Source organism: Neovison vison, chromosome 9, assembly GCF_020171115.1.
Source record: "Neovison vison isolate M4711 chromosome 9, ASM_NN_V1, whole genome shotgun sequence".
In the NCBI taxonomy this organism is placed as follows: Eukaryota; Metazoa; Chordata; class Mammalia; order Carnivora; family Mustelidae; genus Neogale; species Neogale vison.
Window position 1 is genome coordinate 36,364,590 of NC_058099.1, and position 24,027 is coordinate 36,388,616.

General features: G+C 40.7%; 1 protein-coding gene across 3 annotated transcripts in view; it reads right to left on the minus strand.

Moving 5' to 3' along the window:
* The window catches only part of UNC13B (unc-13 homolog B), a 237,987-nt gene extending 222,372 nt beyond the window's left edge, over positions 1-15,615 (minus strand). For all 3 annotated transcript variants that reach the window (XM_044265433.1, XM_044265432.1, XM_044265431.1), the window contains exon 1: positions 15,299-15,615. In XM_044265433.1, coding sequence (XP_044121368.1) covers positions 15,299-15,320 — 22 coding nt within the window. In that variant the 5' untranslated portion in view covers positions 15,321-15,615. The remainder of the gene's footprint in view (positions 1-15,298) is intronic.
* Between the last annotated feature and the right edge of the window lie 8,412 nt (positions 15,616-24,027).

The window sequence follows — 24,027 nt, forward strand, 5'->3', positions numbered from 1 at the left end:
TTTATTTCACGAAGGAGATATGATGTGCGTTTTCTGATGTTGACACCCTGAGAAGGACACAACATCAACTACTCCAATTCAGATGTTTACCATCAGACAAACCAAAAATGATGAACATTCTAAAAAAGGAGAGGACTGTATCCTTTAAAAGAAAATGCCAATATTACAAAATAAAAATTGCTTTAAGGCTGTGGAAATGTTCTGCATTAAAGGAGGCTGAAGAAATGTGACCACTAAATGGAAAGCCAACTCTTAGACTGGATCCTATACAGGAAAAGGAAAATGTCACAATGGACATTTGACAACTGGGACAACTGACAAAAATGAATTTATTTATTAAATAAAATTAAATAAAATTATTGTACTAAATATTGTGCTAAATTTACTGAAAGATTACTGTGGTTATGTCAGAGACCATCTTTATTCTTAGGAAATATACAATGAAGTATTTAGGGAATAGAGAGCAATGTTGTCTGAAACTTATACCAAGTGGCTGTTCTTCTTATTATTTTTACTTTTGCAACTTTTCTAGCAGTCTGAAATTATTTCTAGATTAAAAAATAAAAAATTACTGACATGTGGGGGCGCCTGGGTGGCTCAGTCATTAAGCATCTGCCTTCAGTTCGTTCATGATTGGGGGGCTGTCCTGGGATTGAGCCCTGCATGGGGCTCCCTGCTCAGCAGGAGGCCTGCTTCTCCCTCTCCCCCTCCCCCCTGCTTTCATTCCCTCTCTGGCTATCTCTCTCTTTGCCAAATAAACAAATAAAATCTTTTAAAAAAAAAATTACTGACATGAGAAAATGCATGTGAAAATTGAGCTCAAAACAAAGTGGTGGGGAGAGTGGCCAAACAGTATGAGGAGGAGTGCTTAAAAGGATACACATCAAAATATGAATAGTAAGAAGCTCCTAGTGGCAAAAATGAACAATTTGTATATCAGGAACAACCACATAGACTGAAATATGTTTAAATATATGACTTCAAATAGTACTGAAGGCAATACCAACTAATTAATTACTGTTAGAGAATGTGGAGACCAAATCACTATTTTGTGAATCGATAAATAAAAGGAAAGAACCAAGCATTTATCCTGACTTTCCTGTAAGAACCCACTGAGTAGCTAAATAGTAAATATGAGGAAGGGCACTTGGGCAGCTCAGTCAGTTGAGTGCCCGACTCTTGATTTAGGCTCAGGTCATGTTTTCAGAGTTGTGGGATCGAGCCCCAAGTCAGGCTTCATGCTCAGTGGGGAGTCTGCTTCTCTCTCTTTCTCTCCCCTTCTTCCTCTACCCCTCCCCCTGTCATACACTCTAAAATAAATAAATCTTTAGGGGCGCCTGGGTGGCTCAGTGGGTTGAAGCCTCTGCCTTCGGCTCAGGTCATGATCCCAGGGTCCTGGGATCAAGCCCCGCGTTGGGCTCTCTGCTCGGCGGGGAGACCGCTTCCTCCTCTTGTCAAATAAATAAAATCTTTAAAAATAATAATAATAATAATAAATAAATCTTTAAAAAATATTTGGGGAAGTTTCTCTTTACTGAAATATTCTAGCTAACAAATGAAGGAATTATTAAATTAGATTATCACCATTTTGCAACCCCTAATGAATTTACTAGACATGAAGCATCAAAAGGCACCAACATCACCAAAAATAAAAAAGAGACAGACAATCATTCTGAGTCTGAACAACCCAACATTACTCATGAAGTAGCCTTAACAGAAAGAAAGATCAAGTCTCTAATTCTAACTTCAACATTATAGGAAATATATAAATATTTTAAAGATTTTATTTATGTATTTGACAGAGACACATTGAGAGAGGGAACACAAGCAGGGGGAGTGGGAGAGGGAGAAGCAGCCTTCCCTCTGAGCAGGGAACCCGATGAGGGTCATGATCCCAGGACCGTGGGATCATGACCTGAGCCGAAGGCAGATGCTTAACGACTGACCCACCCAGACACCCCTAAAGATTTTTTTTTTAATCATGGGGTTGGGAGGGGGTAGTGAGCACAAGCAGGGAGAGTGGGAGAAGAAGAGGGAGAAGCAGGCTCCCAGCTAAGCAAGGAGCCCAATGCAGAGCTTGATCCCAGGACCCTGGGATCATGACCTGAGCCCAAGAGAGATGCTTAAAAAATAACTGAGCCACCCAGGCTTCTGTAAATGTATATAGTTTAAGACTCAAGATCATGTTAAACTCTCCCATAGGGATACAAGAGCAAAATCCAGACTAGGGAACAAGACAAATGATCCAGTTTCTTCAACAAAGAAGTTGAAAAGAACAAAAAAGAGAGTAGGAGAGATGGAGATGAAACCTAAAGATTAAGAGACACAAAAGAACTATCAATCAGGGACACCGGGGTGGCTCAATCAGGTAAGCCACTACCTTCAGCTCAGGTCATGATCCCAGAGTCCTGGGATCCCAGGGTCCTGGGATCATGCCCCTTATTGAACTCCTTGCTCAGGGGGGAACTTGCTTCTCTCTCTGCCTCTGCCTGCCTCTCTGCCTGCTTATGTGTGTGCACTCACGCACTCTCTCACTCTGACAAATAAATGAAATAAAATCTTTAAAAAAAAAAAAACTATCAACCAAAAGCAATGTGTAGACTTTATAGTGATCCTGATTCAAACACTCAAATTAATGTTTGTTCATAAAGCACTTATGAACAAACTTCAAATTCAAACAATGGATATTTGGTGGAATTAAGGATTATCTAAAATGTGATACTGGTTTTGTGGAGGTTTTTTAAATCCTTATCTTTTAGAGATACATACTGAAATATTTACAGATGAAGGGGTGGTGTATGGATTTGCTTCAAGTAGATAAAGGAAGGAGACTGGATGAAGTTATTAAAGAAATAAGAACTGATAAATGTTTAAGCTGAGTGACAGGAACCTGTAGGTTCATTACACTGTTCTACCTACTTTTACATATTTTATATTCTCCACAGTAAGTTTAAAAAGCAAACAAAATAACAGTAATATTGAGGGATGAGATTTTAAGTGATTTGGGGGTTTTGTCCTTTGTGTTATTTTACTTTACCACTTTCCCATATTTTCGAGTGGTCTTCATTAGGCCTATAATAATGTCTGTAAGCTCTGTGATGGCACAAACCACATTTACCTTGTTCACCAACTTCTATATTCTAAGTGTGCCCAGTGGTGCCTGACATATACAAAGCTGATAAGCACTTGAATGAATAACTTCTCTCTTTAGAAAAACGGTATTCCTTCTTAAAACTATGCAATGTCAGTAAGTACAGGGACTTGGCTATTGTCTTTATCCAACATTATAAACATTAACTCAACATTTTTTTCAATAAATTGTTGGCCAAAAATTTTAGTCTTAAATGTCAGAAATCATCTCAAGCATAATAGAGCTCTTCAGGTCATTAAAAAAATTAAAATAGATATAGGTATATATAAATATATATTTTATCAAGCCTGAAGGATTAACTTGTAAAAATTATGTACTAATGCCTAAGAAATGATTTGATAACCTGGCCAAATGCTGAGAATTAAGGGCCATTCAATTCTTTTTTTTTTTTTTAAAGATTTTATTTTATTTTATTTATTTGTCATAGAGAGAGAAGCGAGAGCAAGCACAGGCAGACAGAGTGGTAGGCAGAGGCAGAGGGAGAAGCAGGCTCCCTGCCAAGCAAGGAGCCCGATGCAGGACTCGATCCCAGGACGCTGGGATCATGACCTGAGCCGAAGGCAGCCGCTCAACCAACTGAGCCACCCAGGCGTCCCTTTTTTTTTTTTTTTTTAATATTTATTTGAGAGAAAGAGAAAGAGCCAGCCCACTTACACAAAAGCAGGAGAAGAGGCAGAGGGAGAGGGAAAGATTCTTAAGCAGACTCCCTGCTGAGCAGGGTCTGCTGTGGGAGCTTCATCTCACCAACCTGAGATCATGATCTGAGCCAAAATCAAGATCTGGCCACTCCAATGATTGCGCCACCCAAGAGCCCCTCAATTCTTTTCTAAATAATGAATATTAGAGGGGCACTTGGGTAGCTTAGTCAGTTAAACTTCTGGCTCAGTCATGATCTCAGGGTCCTGGAATTGAGTCCCGCTTGGGGCTCCCTATTCAGCAGAGAGTCTACTTGTCCCTCTCCCTCTGTCCTTGCCCCTCCCCCCTTGTGCTCTGTCTCTCTCAAATAAATAAAATCTTTTTAAAAAAAATGAATATTAGGAAAACAGTTACAGGAGAGTAAATTGATAGATTTTTGGAAAACCGTTTCATGTTATCAACACAGTTGAACATAACCATAACTTATGACCCAGAAATTTTAATATATCATATATACACACAACAGAAATATACACAGGTAGGACCAAAAATACAAACGCTAAGATGGGGGAAAAAATATCCAAAGATAAATAAACTGTGGTATATTCATATAATGAGATACTACAGAGCAACTAAAAATCAGTGAACTACAGCTATGCATCAAGTGGAAACATCTGACAAGCTTGTTAGGCAAAAGAAGCCAGTCCAAAAGAAATACTGTATAATTCCATTTATTAAAAGTTAATTTGTCAATTCTATCTTTTAATTTTTTAAGGATTTTATTTTTAAGTAATCTCCATAACCAATATGGGGCTTGAACTCACAACCTTAAGATCAAGAGGTGGCATGCTCTACCTAGTGAGCCAGCCACCCAGGTACCCCTCTATTTTGATTTTTTTTTAAGTTCAGAAACAAGCAAAACTTTATGCTCAGTTTTGCTATGAACCTAAAACTGCTTTTAAAAAATAACTGATCTTGGGTGCCTGGGTGGCTCAGTGGGTTAAGCCGCTGCCTTCGGCTCAGGTCATGATCTCAGGGTCCTGGGATCGAGTCCCACATCGGGCTCTCTGCTCAGCAGAGAGCCTGCTTCCTCCTCTCTCTCTCTGCTTGCCTCTCTGCCTACTTGTGATCTCTCTCTGTCAAATAAATAAATAAATAAAAATTAAAAATAACATCTCAGGGTTGTGAGTCTGAGCCCCACAGTGGATATAGAGTTTACTTAAAAACAAAATCTTTTTTAAAAAATTAAGTTTAGGGACACCTGGGTGGCTCATTCATTAGGTATCTACCTTCAGCTCAGGTCATGATCCCAGGGTCCTGAGACTGAGCCCCACATCGGACTCCCTGCTTGGCAGGGAGTCTGCTTCTCCCACTCCCTCTGACTCCTGCTCCCCCTTGTGTTCACTCTCTGTCAAACAAATAAAATCTTAAAAAAAAAAATTTCAGTTTATTAAAAAACAAAAACAGAAAACAAGCTAAACTATTCTGGTATTAAAGTCAGGTAAAAATAGCTTTGTGAAAGTGGGAGGAAATACTGACTGACAGGAATGCTAAGATGGGCTTCTGAGGTATTAGCAGTGTTCTACTTCTTGACCAAAGAAATGGTCACGTGAATATGTTCACTTTGTAATAATTCAGTGAGGCATACACTTTTTTTTAAAGATTTTTATCTATTTATTTGACAGAGAGAGAAAGAGACAGTAAGAGAGGGAGCACAAGCAAGGGGAGTGGGAGTGGGAGAATTGGGCTCCCCGCCAAAGAGGGCGCCAGATGTGGGGCTGGATCCCAGGACCCAGAATCATGACCTGCAAGCCAAAGGCAGATACTTAACAACTGAGCCACCCAGGCACCCCTCAGTGAGCCATACACTTAACACCTATGTACTTCTCTGTACATACACTATAAATCAATTTTTTAAAATGTTTGATATACAAATAGCAAATATTCCCTGACTTGGACTGTCTAAAACATTCCCCAAACTTGAATTTTGCTTTGAATGTTAGTAAAAATAGTGCAGTATCTCCCCACTCCAGTAAGAACTTAACTTATTCTGCTTATCCTAGTTCACACCTAATAGTCCTAATTCTGGATTGATCTAAGAAAGGAAGGGGCGCCTGGGTGGCTCAGTGGGTTAAGCCTCTGCCTTGGGCTTGGGTCTTGATCTCAGGGTCCTGGGATCAAGCCCCACGTGTAGTGTCGGGCTCTTTGTTCAGCAGGGAGCCTACCTCCCCCTCTCTTTCTGCCTGCCTCTCTGCCTACTTGTGATGTCTCTCTCTGTCAAACAAATGAATAAAATCTTTAAAAAAAAAAAAAAGGATATTTTTGTTTTGTTTTAACTTTTATTTGCATTTATTATGCTGATTTACTCCTGGACCATAAATTTTTATTTCTTCAGGGGTATCTTTTTTCTTCTGTGCAACCTCCTCTTCTGCTTTAGTAACAACCTGATCTTTTCAGTAAGAATCACCTCAGTGTGGCACGGAGAGTTCATGGTTGGGTTAACCCAAGCATGAACTCTATAAGTTTGTTATCTAATCTTAAGGACTTTGTTCACCTGGATATGCTCAATGACCAGAGAATCTACATCTAAACCTTTAAGTTCAGCATCACTCTCTGCATTTTTGAGCATGTGCAGTAAAAATTCAGCACTTTTTTTGGAACCACCAACCGCGTGTCCAGCCGCACTGTTTGGCCTGGGCGCACCTGCCAACTCAATTCTAGAAACAGAATGGCGTACAACGCTTCAGTAAAGTGACCCCTCAGGTATTTGGTGGCTTTTCAGATATGCATATCTTTGATGGCCTGGGAGGTTTCACCTGTGTACCTAAAGTGAATACAAAGATTTAAACCTCCTGATTTGCATGATTTTGTAGGATTTTCTGGGTCAAGGGAATAGCAAACCATTTTCAGAGATCATCTCAGGCTGCTTACAGGAAAAAGAAGAAAGCAGATGTTTTAAAACCCATTTAGATTCTTTGGGCTCTTATCTACTATACAGATATGTATCATAAACAGGCAGAGAGAAGGCACTCAACAAATACTAATGAGTCAAAGCCCAAACTTTAAACAAATTTACATATCAAAGTCTGAAATACATAGCACAGACAAAATAGGGTAAAAACTCAGCTTATTGACCTAAACAGCACAACTTTCAGAAATCCCACTTTTACAAACCAAGAAATTACAGAATATACTGCTTTTCAGGAAGAGATCAATTCATGCCAACAGCTATCCATGGCAGAGGAAATTGGTCCTTTCCCCTTTCACTCCTGCCTGGCTCAGACAAGGCACAACTTCCTAATGTCAAAGCTAATTGAAAAGAACACAGCAGCAACTCTGCTTTTAAGGACAGGAACTAACTACTCAAACCATGATAGGATAGAAACTGAGCAGCAAGGAGTTAGCAAAGGCAGATGACAATGTTAGGGAAAAATAAGGTGAAGAAAATACTTGATCATCTGTTCTTGTGCCTGAAAATTCTAAAATCATTACTCTTCTGGGGCACCTGGCTGGTTCAGTCCATAGAGTACAACTCTTGATCTCAGGGATGAGTTTGAGCCCCATGTTGGGTATAAAGATTACTTAAAAAACACATAAAATCTGGGACGCCTGGGTGGCTCAGTTGGTTGGATGACTGCCTTCGGCTCAGGGCGTGATCCTGGAGTCCCGGGATCGAGTCCCGCATCAGGCTCCCAGCTCCATGGGGAGTCTGCTTCGCTCTCTGACCTTCTCCTCACTCATGCTCTCTCTCACTGTCTCTCTCTCTCAAATAAATAAATAAAATCTTTAAAAAAAAAAAACATAAAATCTTAAAAAAAAGAAATAAAGAAAGGAAGGAAGGAAGGGAGGGAGGAAGAAAGAAAGGAAGGAAGGAAGGAAGGAAGAAAAATTAATTCATTACTATTCCGGCTTTCCACAGTGGCAGTAAACCAAAACTTATCTGAGGTCTCCCCAGCCTAGAATTGACCTACAATCAAGATGTGTCCTGAATGTCCATCAGAATTCACTTTCTTTAAGATTTTTTTTTTTTTTTTTTTTTTTTTTTGGAGAGAAAGAGCACACAAGAGAGCACATGCTAGTGAGCACTAGCAGGGGCTTGAGGGAGAGGGTGAAGCAGACTTCCCACTAAGCAGGGAGCCTGACCTGGGGCTTGATTCCCCCAGGACCCTGAGGTCATGACCTTAGCCGAAGGCAGAGGCTTAACCAACTGAGCCACCCAGGCACCCCTAGAATTCACTTTCTAGAGAGTTTCCCAGTAGTATTTTTTTTGTTAATTAGGTAACAAATAAATGATGATAAATACAAGGTTTTCTTTTTTTTTTAAGATTTTATTTATTTATTTGACAGACAGAGAGATCACAAGCAGGCAGAGAGAGAGGGGAAACAGGCTCCCTACTGAGCAGAAAGCCCAATGCGGGGCTCCATCCCAGGACCCTGAGATCATGACCTGAGCAGAAGGCAGAGGCTTAACCCACCCAGGTGCTCCAATATAAGTTTTTCTACGGGCAAGTCAATGTAAATGACTTGATATTATTCTCATCACTAGTGATATTGTTTAAAAGCACAAGTAATTAATGTTCAGTATGGAAAATAATTTTGCAAAAAAAGTTTGGAAATGTATTTTTTAAAGTTATTTAAATCCTAGTGCAATATTAGTTTCAAGTATATTATACAGAGATTCAGTATTTCTGTACATCACCCAGTACTCATCACAATAAATCCAACTCTTTAACCCGATCAGCTATATTACCCATCCCCCTCACCCACCTCCATTCTGGTAACCATTTGTTCTGTATAGTTGGGAGTCTATTTCTTGGTTTGCCACTTTTTCTTCCCCTTTCCTCATTTGTTTTGTTTCTTAAATTTTACATTTGAATGAAATCATATGGTATTTTTCTTTCTCTGACTTATTTTGCTTAGCATAATACTCTCTGGCTCCATCCATGCTGTTGTAAATGCCAAGTTTTCATTCTTTTTTATGGCTGAGTAATAGTCTACTGTGTGTGTGCATGCACACATACATATCACATATGTTTTAATATTTTATTTATTTATTCATGAGAGACAGAGAGAGAGAGAGAGAGAGGCAGAGGATGAAGCAGGCTCCCCACTGAGCAGGGAGCCCCATATGTGATCTGATCCCATGAGATCATGACTTGAGCCAAAGGCAGGCGTTTAACCATCGGAGCCACCCAGGCATCCTCACACCACATCTTTTTTACCCCCTTATCAACTGATGAACACTTGGGCTGTTTTCATAATCTGGTTATTATAGATAATGCTGCTATGAACCCTGGGTACATGTATCAATATGAAAAATAATTTTTAGGGGCGCCTGGGTGGCTCAGTGGGTTAAAGCCTCTGCCTTCCGGCTCGGGTCATGATCCCAGGGTCCTGGGATTGAGCCCCGCATCTGGCTCTCTGCTCAGCAGGGAGCCTGCTTCCCCTTCTTGCTCTGCCTGCCTCTCTGCCTACTTGTGATCTCTGTCCATTAAAATAAATAAATAGATGAATGGATAAAGAAGATGTGGTATATATACACAATGGAATACTATGCAGCCATCAAAAGAAACGAAATCTTGCCATTTGCAACAACATGGATGGAACTAGAGCGTATCATGCTTAGCGAAATAAGTCAAGCGGAGAAAGACAACTATCATATGATCTCCCTGATATGAGGAAGTGGTGATGCAACATGGGGGCTTAAGTGGGTAGGAGAAGAATCCATGAAACAAGATGGGATAGGGAGGGAGACAAACCATAAGTGACTCTTAATCTCACGAAACAAACTGTGGGTTGCTGGGGGGAGGGGGGTTGGGAGAAGGGGGGTAGGGTTATGGACATTGGGGAGGGTATGTGCTTTTGGGTAAATTGGAAGGGGAGGTGAACCATGAGAGACTATGGACTCTGAAAAACAATCTGAGGGGTTTGAAGTGGCGGGGGGTGGGGGTGGGAGGTTGGGGTACCAGGTGGTGGGTATTATAGAGGGCACGGCTTGCATGGAGCACTGGGTGTGGTGAAAAAATAATGAATACTGTTTTTCTGAAAATAAATAAATTGGAAAAAAATTGCACAATATAAATAAATAAATAAATAAAATCTTTAAAAATAATAGTAATAATAATAATAATTTTTTTGTAATAATAATAATAATTTTTAAATAATACAAAGATGATTTTTAAAAAAGAAGAGTACAGGGGCACCTGGGTGGCTCAGTGGGTTAAAGCCTCTGCCTTCAGCTCAGGATATGATCTCCATGATCTCAGGGTCCTGGGATCGAGCCCCACATCACACTCTCTGCTCAGCAGGGAGCCTGCTTCCCCCTCTCTCTCTGCGTGCCCCTCTGCCTACTTGTTGTGATCTGTCAAATAAATAAATAAAATCTTAAAAAAAAAAAAGAAGAGTCAATGGAAATCATAGGTCAAACTTAACAAAAGCTGAGGTCTTCTGTCTTCTTGATAGGCATAAAATATTTCCTACTGGTAAGGACCTGCCTCTATAGAGGATGCTTATCTGAAAGATGCTGAGGCATCTAATTTGCTAATAGGTCAGTTGAGTGTAATTATGCCAAGGAAAGAGCAATGAGCAAACCACACCCAGAGTCCAGGTGGAAAGCTGATTAGAGATATCCAAACAGAATAAAACTATCCACAAGGATGTTCATGGTAGCATTGTTATAACAGCAAAATGAAAAAAATTATTACTGTTCATCAATATAAAACTGGCTAAATTATGTATGCTTATTAATGTGTATGGAATTACACACGGAATTCTCTGCAACCACTGAAAAGAATGATTTAGGGGTGCCTAGGTGGCTTAGTCGGAAGCATCTGCCCTCAGCTCCAGTCAGGAAGTCGGAGTCCTGGGATTGAGCCCCACATGGGGCTCCCTGCTCAACAAGGAGTCTGCTTCTGCCACTCCCTCTCTTCCCCCTACCCAGACTTGTACCCCCTCTCTTGCAAATGAATAAATAAAATCTTAAAATATATATATTTATTTATACACACACACACACACACACACACACATATATATATATATATATAAAGACTCAATTCTCAAAATGCTTATAATTTATTGGGAAAAACTACTGACAAATACCAAGACACCAAAAGTTAAAGAAAATCCTTTACTCAAGTTGCTCATGTGGTATTAGACCTTTTGGAAGCAAAAAGACATCAGTAGTATGAAGAAAATTGTGCCAAATTTTTGAAGAAAGACTAAGTGAATTCTATGAAAAGGCGGTTTCTTAAAATTCATCAAGTCCAACCTCCCACTCTATGTCTTTTAGAACATTCTTACCACTCATTCAGTTTCTGCTTAAAATGTCCTTAAAAAAAAAAAAAAAAATCGTAAGTAGTCCAGTCCCTTTAAGAACAGCTCTAATTTAACGTTCTTCCTTACTTTAAACTAAAATCATTTCTTGGGGTGCCTGGGTTGCTCAGTCGAGAAGCATCTGCTTTTGGCTCAGGTCATGATCCCAGGGTCCTGGGATCCAACCCCACATCAAGCCTCCAAATGAAGCCAGGGATCCTAAACAGGAAGCCTGTTTCTCCCTCTCCCACTGCCCCTGCTCCTGTTCCCTCTCTCGCTCGCTCTCTGACAAGTAATAAATAAAAAATCTTTAAAAAACAAACAAACAAAAAAAAAAACCTCAAAGTTTAAAAAAACATTTTTAAAAATCGAGGCACCTGGGTGGCTCAGTCGTTAATCGTCTGCCTTTGGGTTGGGTCATGATCCTGGGGTCCTGGGATCCCCCCACACACCCATATGAGGCTCCCTGCTTGGCAGGAAACCTGCTTCTCCCTCTCCTACTCCCCCTGCTTGTGTTCCCTCTCTCCATCTCTCTCCCTCTCTGTCAAACAAACAAATAAATAAATAAATATCATTTCTTCTAATTTTTTTTAATTTAAATTCAATTAGCCAACATATAGTACATCATTAGTTTCAGATGTAGAGTTTCTTATAATTTTCAATCACTGGTCAACTTGCCCCAGATTTGCCTTCTGGAATGAAGTTTTATTTTTGTTTTTTAAGTAATCTCTACACCCAAATTGGGGCTCAAACTCACAACCCCCAGGTCGAGAGTCGCATGCTTCATGGACTGAGCCAGAGAGACACCCCTGCAATGAAGTTTTTTAAAACAATTTCCGGGGGCGCCTGGGTGGCTCAGTAGGTTAAAGCCTCTGCCTTCGGCTCAGGTCATGATCCAGGGTCCTAGGATCGAGCCCCACATCGGGCTGTCTATTCAGAAGGGAGCCTGCTTCCTCCTCTCTCTCTCTGCCTGCCTCTCTGCCTACTTGTGATCTCTGTCTGTTAAATAAATAAATAAAAATCTTTAAAATTAAAATAAAATAAAATAAAAACAATTTGTCTATTATGATACTTCCCCTCTTAAATCATCTCAAAACTAAACCTCTCAATTCCTCAAATGTTTTCTACACTCTTCATTATTCTAATGATTCTCCTCTGAAGAAATTCTACTTTCTCAATGTGCCTCTTAGAATCAAATACCCCAAGTGAACACAAAATTCCAGATCTGATCTGACCACTGTCATTATTTTCTTTGTCTGCGTCACCATAAACAGTAAAAGAAAAGTTGCCCAGCAGTATACAATTCATTGACAAATTAGTAGTACTGTTCAGCCCATAAGTAACTTATATTTAATCTGAGGGGTTTGAAGTGGCCGGGGGGTGGGAGGTTGGGGTACCAAGTGGTGGGTATTATAGAGGACACAGATTGCATGGAGCACTGGGTGTGGTGAAAAAATAATGAATACTGTTTTTCTGAAAATAAATTAATTAATAATAATTTTAAAAAAGACCCACAGACCATAGAAGACAATAAATAAATAAATAAAGGCATTTATAGTTTAAAAGTGTAAAGGAGAAAAAGATCACTGAGGTCAGGAACTCGGGAACTTTTCAACAAAAAAAAAAGTAGACTGTATGCTGGGAAAGGAAGAAAACATTTTTGATAAGCAGAAAATTCAAAAAGAATATTTCATGGGGTACAAATGCAGAACAGTGGTGCAGAGACAGGAATGAGCAGAGTTAGTGCTATAGCTAAATATCTGTATAAGGACAGGCAAAAATATAGGGCCAAAAAAGAAACCTTAACCCATAGGTAAAAAGACATGATTAAAGGGTTATACCAAGAAACTGACTTTTTTAAGATTTTATTTATTTTTGAGTGAGAGAGAGAGAAAGCATGTGACCATGAGTTGGGGAAGGGGCTGAGGGAGAAGTAGACTCCCCACTGAGCAGGAAGCCCAATGTAGGACTTGATCCCACAACCCTGGGACCATGACCTGAGCAGAAGGGAGATGTTAAACCGACTGAACCACTGGGGTGCCCCTCTTCTAGTGATTTCCAATGATACTGTGCCTTTGGTAATTTTGTACTTCTCAGGAGAGATGTAGAGTTTCTTATCATTTTCAACCACTGGTCAACTTGTCCCAATTCTGTCCTCTGGAATGAAGTTTTGTTTTCATTTTTTAAGACTCTCTACCCACAAGGAGGAGCACCCGAAACTGACTTCTTTAGATGTCTGGAGATAATTAAATACCAGTTTGCCAATTTCTACACCAGTTTCTACTACTGTTTGAACTTTGACTACAGGGGAAAAGTTTCTAATTCAATTCTACACCAAGATGAACTGATATTGAGTTCTGCAATATTACACAGGCTTCTTTCATAACATGAACATTCCTAACTGCCAAAATATAATGCAAGAATATCATTTTAGAAAGATTTATTTAAAAAAAAAAAAGAAAGAAAGATTTATTTTGATCCATTTCTGTAAGTTCTCCCAGAATGGATACTTTGGCATTTAATATGAATACTTCTGTATGAGGTACCTGCTTATTTCAGTAATTAATAATCTTCAGGATTTCCATTCAAAAGATAATGACCTGCTGATCTCTAATCCCCCAGGTTCAAAAGAAGAGAGATTCAACTAATATAATGTGAAAACAGAAAGAAGTTAGCTAAATAGAATTTCTAGACAATGATAGTTGCCCAATATTAGAACTGCAGCAGCTCCTTCTCTGAAGTTATTTAAATGTAATTAAATTGGAATTTCTGGTTTAATAGAATTGCTGCCTAAACAGTCTTTCATAAGGACTAGCACTATAATACAGTACAGCAGAAAAGATTTAAACTGTCCAAGGGACATTGCAAAACCCAACCTCCCAAATCCTGCTACTCAACAGCAGGGATCTAAAGGAATAAATAGATTCCCAGCTGCTTAGAGAAAATGTCTTACTAAAAGCAGAGCAAAATTCTCATTAATGAAAAATCAACCATGAAGAAAAAAAAAAATTGCCTCCTAATCCCTTGAAAATAGTCAAATCCATTTTGGGTTAATGGAGATTTAACAAAACAGTGGAAGCGAGCAGAGCAAAACAGTTCCCTTTGCCAGCAGCTGGGGGAAACACCCATCAAAGAAATCACAAATAACAATGCTTCTAATCCACAGAGCCAAAAGAAATATGAACTCTATCCAGTGAGGGTATCAGGAAAAGGCTCTTGCAGATAAATTCTTTCTCTCATCATCAAGCCACCTTATCCTACATCTTGTTGAACACTGATATGATAGGCTGTAACTTCAATTGTCCAAGATCAAATTCAATGGGTAATCCAAGCCCTGCTTTTTCTAATCAGATAATCTCTAAAATCACAGTACTCCCATGCTTTTATTCAAAGCCAGTACTGAGCTCCTGGTGTCAGGCACCAAGAATACAAAAACCTGTAAGAAACAATCTCTACCCTCACAGAGCTTAATCCATGCACCTTGCCTCATCTTAACCCCCAAAGCTCTTACCTTAAAATATCTTCTTAGATGGGTCAAGCGACCTCAGCGAAAAAGCAATAAAGGCCCTTTGATTACTGTGATAGAAGCTAATACATAAACAAACATATAGGTCAATAAGACTTATGCTCTGCTCCAAAAGGAGAGAAGACAACACAACTTTCCAAGTCGAATATTAGAATAACCTTATCCTACACTACAGAGAAGCAGGGAACCAGACAAGCAACAGAGGGTGCCAGCCAAGAAATACACTGGAAGAAGGGATGTGACAGCTGTACTACATCGCGTTTAAATAGCGATAAAAAGAACCTTCTACTAATCCGCCTGCAGTTTCACGGTGCAGGGAAAAGGAAGGGAGACTGCCCACTGTTGATACCAACTATTCGCGGTTTCCTAGCTATTCCACTCTCACTGGAAAAGAGCCCCAGTCACTGTTTAATAGGATCTGGGCCTGCCGGCCAACAACTCCGTCACATGGCCACGGAAATGGAGAGGTTAACAGTCCCCCACAGGAGAGTGAGGGAAAACAAGAAAGGGTGGAAAGAACTCTTTAAATGTTTATAAATGTGTTAACATAATTGCTCCCCGAGGCACGAACGGGAAGTGAAGTTTGGAAAAGGTGGTAACCCCACGCCCACTGGAAGCGTGTGGGGACCTCTCGACGACCCCCGCCCCCTTCCCCGCCAGTCCACACTCACCGCGTACACAGAGCAGTGACATGGCCGAGGCACCGGCGAGCTTCCGCCGTACCCCAGCCGCGCCGCCGCACCCGGCCGCTCCCTCTTTCCTCTCAGCAGGTGCCGCGGCTGCTCCCGCTATCGGCCCCACAGGTCTGACCGTTCCTCATGGTCCCGGTGGCAGGCAGTGTCCCGCCGCTCTCTCGGACCCGCGTCAGTTCTCACCGTCTGACTGGGCTCCCAATAGCTGTGAGTACGGTTGGGGAGGCAGGAGACTGGGCGCGGCACCACGACGCCATCGCTGGGAGGCAGGAGCTACCGGGACTACCCCCCTCCTTGCGCTCCACCGGGATCCCGGCGAGCGTCTGGAAGGAGCCTACCCGTGGCGCTCCGCCTCCCAGCCAATCAACTCACGCCCAGTCCACCGACCCCACCTCCCATAAGCACGTAAGAGGCGGGGTTTCCTTCCTCTTTCCTAAGTTCAAGAATGAAGGCAGCTCCGCCCACTAATAAGTGTGGACAGAGTGGGCGGGGCTTCTCCTCACTAGGAGGAGGTAACTGAAACCCTCTGCTCCTCCTACCCAAGAAGATTTTTTTCATTGAAGAATTTTCCGTTCGACTTCTTACTCTATTGATTACAGCTGACGGAACCCCTATGGGTACTAATTTAGCAAGATCCTACCACAAGACAAACATGTTTTTTGTTTTTTAATATTTTATTTATTTATTTATTTATTTGACAGACAGAGATCACAACTAGGCAGAGAGGCAGGCAGAGAGAGAGAGGAAAGGAAGCAGGCTCTCTGCTGAGCAGAGAGCCCGATGCGGGGCTCGATCCCAGGACCCTGGGATCACATGACCTGAGCCGAAGGCAGAGGCCTCAACCCACTGAGCCACCCAGGTGCCCCGACAAACATGTTTTAATTAGCAACTACAAAAAAAAAATAAAAGGTAAAATAACTGAGTGAGCATAAAGTAAAATGTTTGGAGACCAGTTCTTTTTTTTCTTGCACGCCATTGTATCTCCAACGGCTGTAATAGTACCTGGTATATAGAAATGAGGCCGTAAATATTTACTGAATGAAGGATAGAGGGACGGTAAGTATTTTAAGCTAGGACTTCTCTGGTAGGATGACAAATTGAACATGTGAGGAAGTGAAAAAGACCAGAAAGAAAACAGGAAGACACATAGTATAACGTACAGATCCAACACCCCTTCCACACCACAGTTCTAATCTAACTGGTTTGGGGTATAGCTCAGGAATCCTATGTTTTAAAAACTCCCCAGGTGATTCTAATGTGATGCCAGGGCTGAGCACCCTTAGAGGAGATGCTTTCTAAGACCTCATTAGGCCAACTAAGATTTCAGCATTTGCAACTCTTGGCCCCATGGAATTCTGCCTGCAGTCCCAGGGAGGATCTGTCAATCTAACAGGGTCTTTGCCCTCCTGAAGCAAACCTAGCTATCATATGATTTCTCTCAGTGAAATAGTTGCTATGAGAGAGTGACACTCCAAATGCAATAGCAAGCAGTAGCAAATGCAATGAAGAATACTTGATCCTTCCAGTGTTCATCCAAATTTGGAGTAATACCCCGAGGAAGATTTTCACCACGGCAAATGAGCCAGCCTTGTTAACAGAGATGCTGACCCTCAAAATAATGGGCATTCTCCGGAATGCTGGAGGTTGGGCTACCTAGCTATCTAGCCCAGCTGTCCTTTATAAAATTGAGGAGAGCATGAACCTTGAAGCCAATCAGATCCACCTGGTATATTATCTATTTTTGTGCAACAAATTACTCCAAAACTTAGTGGCTTGAAACAACATTATCTCACAGTTTCTGTGGGTCAGGAATCTGAGTATGGCTTGATTGGATCCTCTGACTCAGGTTTTTTACAGACTGTTATCAAAGTGCCAGCTTGACTAAAAAAGCATCCACTTCTAAGCTCACTCATGTAATTGTGGGCAGGACTCAATTCCCCCTAGGCTGTTGGCCTGTCTCACTCAGTTCCTTGTCATTGGGCCTTTCCCACATGGCTGCTTGCTTAAAGCATACAAGTGGAGAAGGCAATAAAGTCTTAGCAAAATGGAAGTCACATTTTTAGCTTAATCACGGAAGTGACATCCCCTCATTTTTGCTGTATTCTATGCATCAGAAGCAAGTCACATTCAAGGGAAGGGGATTACACAAGTACATGAATACCACCAGAAACTGCCTCACTGGGACAGCCATCATTGGGGGACCATCCTAAAAATATGCCTACCACACCTGAATTTGAGTTCTAGCTCTAATATTTTGACCTTGGGCAAGCTACATGGCCTCAATTTCCCAAAGAATAATAATAGTAACTGCTTTATAAGATGGTTTTAAAGTTTAAATGAGGAAATGCATTTAAATTACCTAGTAAATACAAAAATGCCCAATACATGTTTGTTGTTACTTAGATTGTGGACATGAAGGTAGGAATGTGGCTGGGAAGTAAAGGGAAGGTAAGCAGAGCAAGAGCCACTGTCTAAAGTCTGTGATGTAAGCTCTGAGGAATCCCAGTTTCCCAGTTAAAAGTTCAGAAAAGGGGTACCTGGGTTATTCATTCAGTTAAGTGTCTGCCTTCAGCTCAGTTCATGATTTCAGTGTCCTGGAATCAAGCCCTACACCAGGATCCCCGCTCAGCAGGGAGTCTGCTTCTCTCTCTCTCTCCCTCTCCCTCTGCCTCTCCCCCTGCTCCTGCTTTCTCTCTCTCTCTCTCTCTCTCTCTCTCTCTCAAATTAATAAAATCTTTTTTTTTAATGTTCAGAGGAAAAACGCAATGACGTCTTTGGCCCTCTAGGCCCTTGACAGGCACCAGTTATACTCATCAACAAGGTAAATGTACCTTCAGAAGCAACTCAGACAGGGATAGAAAACCAGTCCTCCATGCCGCACAGTTTTCATTAGTTTTTCCAGTACAGCACTTGAAAGTTCTTCAGCATTTGAATGGAATTCATACTTCAGGTTTAGTTGGCAGGTAGCTGAGAGCTAGGACTCTGAAATCCAGGAAATGAGAAGGAAAGGGGGCGGGATCAAGGAAAGTAAGTAGTGAAGAGAACCAAAGAATCTCAAGAGGTTCAGACCGAAATACCTAAGTTTGGCTCTGTTGCTGCCTTTTTTGGGAGCCCTCAGGCAAGAAAGAAGTGGTCCAGCTTAGAACCCTGATGCAGGGGAACCATCTACCAACTTTATGACTATCTTTAAGTCATGCTCCAAGGCCATTAAAAGTTCACTCTTCCTCCAAGTTCCCTATCTCTTAGAAAATATCTCCCAATGCCTAATGAGAAATTTAATATAAATAACTAATACATATTTATTAAGTGTCTTTTAGATCAGTCTTAATGAGAGGATGCAAAAGCAAACCAAGCACAGTTACTATCCATAAAAGGTTTACAAGGTGTTGGGAAAGATCTGTGAAAGAGCAAAGAACTTAACTGGGGCAGTGAATATGGAACTGAGGGGTGTAAGAAAGAACAATCCCTTTAACATATGTCAGTGTTAAGGAACTAATGTGATAGAACTTGGCACACAAGATTGTGAATACAGAGAAGAATAAGAATATCATTTCTTTAGTAGCGAACCATTGGAGGGAGAGAGAGTTTTAAAGTTGGGTAGACTGAAAGAATGATGCTACAGTTTATTGATAGAGAGGAAACCAAGGTTTGGGGAGAAACGTTTCCTTTTGGACATATACATTAGGCTTGAGATTGTCATATGTGCCTACTAGATAGATAATGTGGACTTGAACCCTGAGAAAGCAGTCCAAGCTAGAGATAGATCTTCCAATCAATAAAGATATAACTATTTTAATCCCCACTTTTAAAATAAAGAAAATGAAGCAAAACTAGAATCCAAACCCAACTGTATCTTTCACCAGAGCTCAGTTAGCCACACTGCTATATTGCCTCTTAAGAACTGGAGAAATTCAGCAAAAGCTATGGAGGAATCAAGATAGGCTTCATAAGAGAGAAGTAGCATGTGGAGGAGGTAGATCTCAATGTATGGACAGCACTGAACATGCACATATGGAAGAAAGGGTATTTCATATACATAGATAAGTTGTATGATCAAATCAAGAAATGGAATCACTGAACCTGTACAGGTATTTAAGAGTAAGTTGCAAAGAGTTTGAGAGCCCTATGGTTGCTAGGAGACTCAGAAAGGAACAAAGGTCTTTTATGGAGAACACCTACTTTTAAGGAGTAGGAAAATGAGATGGAAAAGAAATGGTCAGAGAGGGAAAACAAGAAAATAACCAAACTACCTGTATATTGTTCCATTATTGATCTTATCTTCTTGAAAAATAATTGCATATCTATCCTTTCTTTAGACACAGAGCTCCTCAACAACAAAGGACCTGTTTTCTATATCTTTATCCCTAACACATAACACAACATCTGGTAATGATGCCCAAAAAAGACATGTTGACTAATTGAATACATGAATGAATTAATGAATGAGAATGTTTTTAGACTTGGTTATTGTCAAAAATAAAACTGGACATTAGTCAAAGGGATTAGGACAGGGACACCTGGGTGGCTCAGTCGATTAAGCATCTGCCTTCAGCTCAGGTCATGATCTTAGCATCCTGGGATCAAGTCCCACATCAGGCTCCTTGCTCAGCAGGGACCCTGCTTCTCTCTCTGTTTGCCACTCCCCCTGCTTGCGTTCTCTCTCTCTCTGACAGAAAATAAATAAAATATTTTTAAAACCATGTTTTTTCTTTTAAATGTTCATTTATTTATTTGTTTGACAGAGAGAGAGAGACAGCAAGAGAGGAAACACAAGCAGAGGAAGTGGGAGAGGGAGAAGCAGGCTCCGCACTGAGCCGGGAGCCTGATGCAGGGCTCAATCCCAAGACCCTGGGATCATGACCTGAGCCAAGGCAGAGACTTTAACCCACTGAGCCACCTGGGAGCCCCTTAAAGATTTTATTTTTAAGTAAACCCTACACCCAACATGGGGCTCAAACTCATGACCCCAAGATCAAGAGTCATGTGCTCCACTGACCGAGCCAGCCAGGTGCCCTTAGCCCAGCATATTTGGAACTCGGTAAATACTGCCAAATGAATAAAATTCCACTGTGGGAATATATTCCATGAAAATAATTCAAATAAATGGGGGGAAAGCTATGCAAAAAGATATTTGTACAGGGTTATCTAAGTAGTGAAATCTGAAAATCAGAATGCCAAATAATTCAATGAATTCCTATAAATCAGTTTAGTCATTCCTATCAAATATTTACTTAATATCTATTTATTAGTAACAATGTAATCCTATACAAATGGATAAATATCAGAGAAAGAGACCTTACAAGAGATGTAAGTAAGTGTTGGTGCATTCAAGAAAAATTTATTGAGGGCGCCTGGGTGGCTCAGTGGGTTAAGCCACTGCCTTCGGCTCAGGTCATGATCTCAGGGTCCTGGGATCGAGTCCCGCATCGGGCTCTCTGCTCAGCAGGGAGCCTGCTTCCTCCACTCTCTCTCTCTGACTGCCTCTCTGCCTACTTGTGATCTCTCTCTGTCAAATGAATAAATAAAAAATCTTTAAAAAAAAAAAGAAAGAAAAATTTATTGAGGGGCACTTGGGTGGCTCAGTGGGTTAAGCCTCTGCCTTCTGCTCAGGTCATGATCCCAGGGTCCTGGGATTGAGCCCCACATTGGGCTCTTTGCTCAGTGGGGAGTCGGCTTCCCTCTCTCTCTGCCTGTTCTGCCTACTTGTGATCTCTCTCTGTCAAATAAATAAATAAAATCTTTGAAAAATTTATTGAGCATCTACCATGCTACAGACACAAAGAGGAGTAAGACATTTCTTCAAAGAATGCACAGTCTGGGGATAGACCATGAAAAGTGCTACGATCATAGTTAGAAGGAAGAAGTGGGTTGTTTGCATACATACCTGGAGGTTTCAGAATTATTTGAATATTTAATAAGTGGGGAGGGTATAGTTAACTTAGCAAATATATAAACTTCATGAAGGAAAGGACGTGTGTTTCTCGCTATTGGAAAAAATTATCCAAGACTTGCAAACAAGCAAAAGAAATTGCTGGGTGTTCTTGCAGTTTTAGTACCAGGCACTGTCTAGAGCAGAGAACAGCAAACTTCTTCTGTAAAGGACCATTTAGTAGATACTTAGGTTTTAGGCCAAAAAAAGCAAAATTGAGGCTGTTGTATAGGTACTTGTATAACAAGAGAAAAAACAAATTTCCACAACTTTTTAAATAGTAACATTCAAAATAAACCAATAATAATTGAATACAAGTTTTTGGTACAATAGGTCTATTAATGAGAAGGTTGAAATTCTTTTGGAGAGTATGCATTTTGCTTAGTTGGGGTTCAAGTATTATTAGAATCAACTGCAAATGTTCAAGCACTAATGTTGATCTGTAATGAGATCTTATGAATCTCATCTGTCTTTTCTCACAGGTAACTACTGTTAAATACTGCTATCAGTCCATGAACATGTGATTCAACTGAGCATATTCATTGCTTGGAAAGCATTTATAGAATTCTACTAGATTCTCCTCTTGACATTTGCTTAATTTTCGAAATGAAGTTTTTATTTATTTTTAAAGTAGTTGCAGAAAAAAAAAAAAATAAAGTAGTTGCAGGTTGCCAGGTGACTCAGCCGGTTAAGGTCTGTCTTCAGCACAGGTGATGGCCCAGGATCCTGGAACTGAGTCCCTGCTCAGCAGAGAGACTGCTTCTCTCCTTCTTCCTCTGTCTGCTGCTCCCCCTGCTTGTGTGCACGCTCTCTCTACCTCTCTCTGTCAAATAAATACATAAAATATTTTTAAAAATATATTTTAAGAAATAAAAAATAATAATCTCTACCCCCAACGTGGGGCTCAAACTCACAACTCTGAGATCAAGAGTCACATGCTCCACCAGCCAGGCACCCCTGCCTAATTTTTGCTCAAAATACCATAATAAAACATTACCAATACTAAGCCATCAAATTGCTGTGGGGGGAGGGGACAAGGCAAGATATTCAGCTTCTATTTCTCACAAAACAAAAAACAAACAAAAGCCACAGAACTGTTGATGGTTGTGTTTGAGAGTGAATGAAGTCAACTACTGACACTAGTAGTTTAATAACCCATGATAAATTTACATATTTTCTACAAAGTACTTTCTGCAGTGAATAATCATACACTTTTTCTTAAGATTTATTTATTTGAGAGAGAGAGTGTGTATGCACAAGCACACACGCACCCACACAAGTGTGGGGAGAGGGGCAGAGGGATAGACTCTTCAAGAAGACTCCCCACTGAGCACAGAGCCCAGCATGGCTGGATTTCACAACCCATGAGATCAAGGCCTGAGCCAAAACCAAGAATCGAATGCTCAATCAACTGAGCCACCCAGGCACCCCATGAATAACTGTAAACTTTAGATACATGACATTTTCACAAGACTTGTAAATTTGTTGAACTAAGCCTTTTTTCTGCTGCACATATATTTTTGCCACCATCAGCTGTGACACAGTTTAGCAGATTCCACTTCAGGTTGTGCTGAATTAGTGCTTTCTCAACTTCTTTGAAAACATTTTTACCTGTAATTATTTCATGCAAACTATTCATCAAGGCTAATTCTTCAGTCACTTCAAATTCATCATTGACTTGTCAAAAAAACAACAACTTAACAGTATTGGCAACTGCAGACTCATCAGGAGCCAAGGAAAACTACTTAAAATAATTTGCTTTTGGTTTTTTGTTTTGTTCATCTCTGTAGCCACCGTGGGGCTTGACCCCACAACTCTGAGATCAAGAGTCATGTACTGAGGCTCCTGGATTGGCTCAGGCAGTTGTGTCTGCCCTGGGCTCAGGTCATGATCCCAGGGCCTTGGGATCAAGTCCCATGCCACTGGGTTCTCTGCTCAGCTGGGGGTCTGCTTGTCCCTTTCCCCCTGTCCTTCCCCCCTGCTCTCATGCTCGCTCTCTCTCTCTCTCTCTCAAATAAATAAATAAAATCTTAAAAAAATAAAAAAGCCATGGGCTCTTCCAACTGAGCCAGCCAGGTGCCCCTAAAAATAAAATCTTTAAGGAAAAAAAGACATTCTTAAATTTTAAATTCTTAAATCTACCAAAAGCAGGCTACAATGCATGATCACATAAAATGAACTTTACTTCTTAGCGTCACAAATGTTAGAACATAGAAAGTCCAAAGATGGCTCTTACAAGAAATGTACAAAAGAAATTTGCCTAAAAAATAGCAAAAAGTTTTTAAATTGATTTCTCCCCCAAATTCCAAATAAGTGTGGTCTAGGTAACCATCAGAGTAAAGGCTTTTTTTAAAAAAAATATTTTTATTTATTTATTTATTTGACAGGTAGAGATCACAGGTAGGCAGAGAGGCAGGAGGGAAACAGGCTCCCTGCTGAACAGAGAGCCTGATGTGGGGCTCGATCCCAGGACCCTGAGATCAGGACCTGAGCCGAAGGCGAGGCTTAAACCCACTGCGCCACCCAGGCACCCCACAGAGTAAAGGCTTTATATAGTCTTTCTGTTGATAATAATACGTTTTTGCAGGGGTGCCTGGGTGAATCAGTCGTTTAAGCATTGGACTCTTGATTTTGTCTCAGGTCATGATCTCAGGGTCATGAGATGGAGCCCTGTGTCAGGTTCTGTGCTGGGTGTGGAGCCTGCTGAAGACTCTCCCTCTTCCTCTGCTCCTCTGTCCTCCACCCCATCCCATACTCTCTCTTTCCAAAAAAAAAAGTT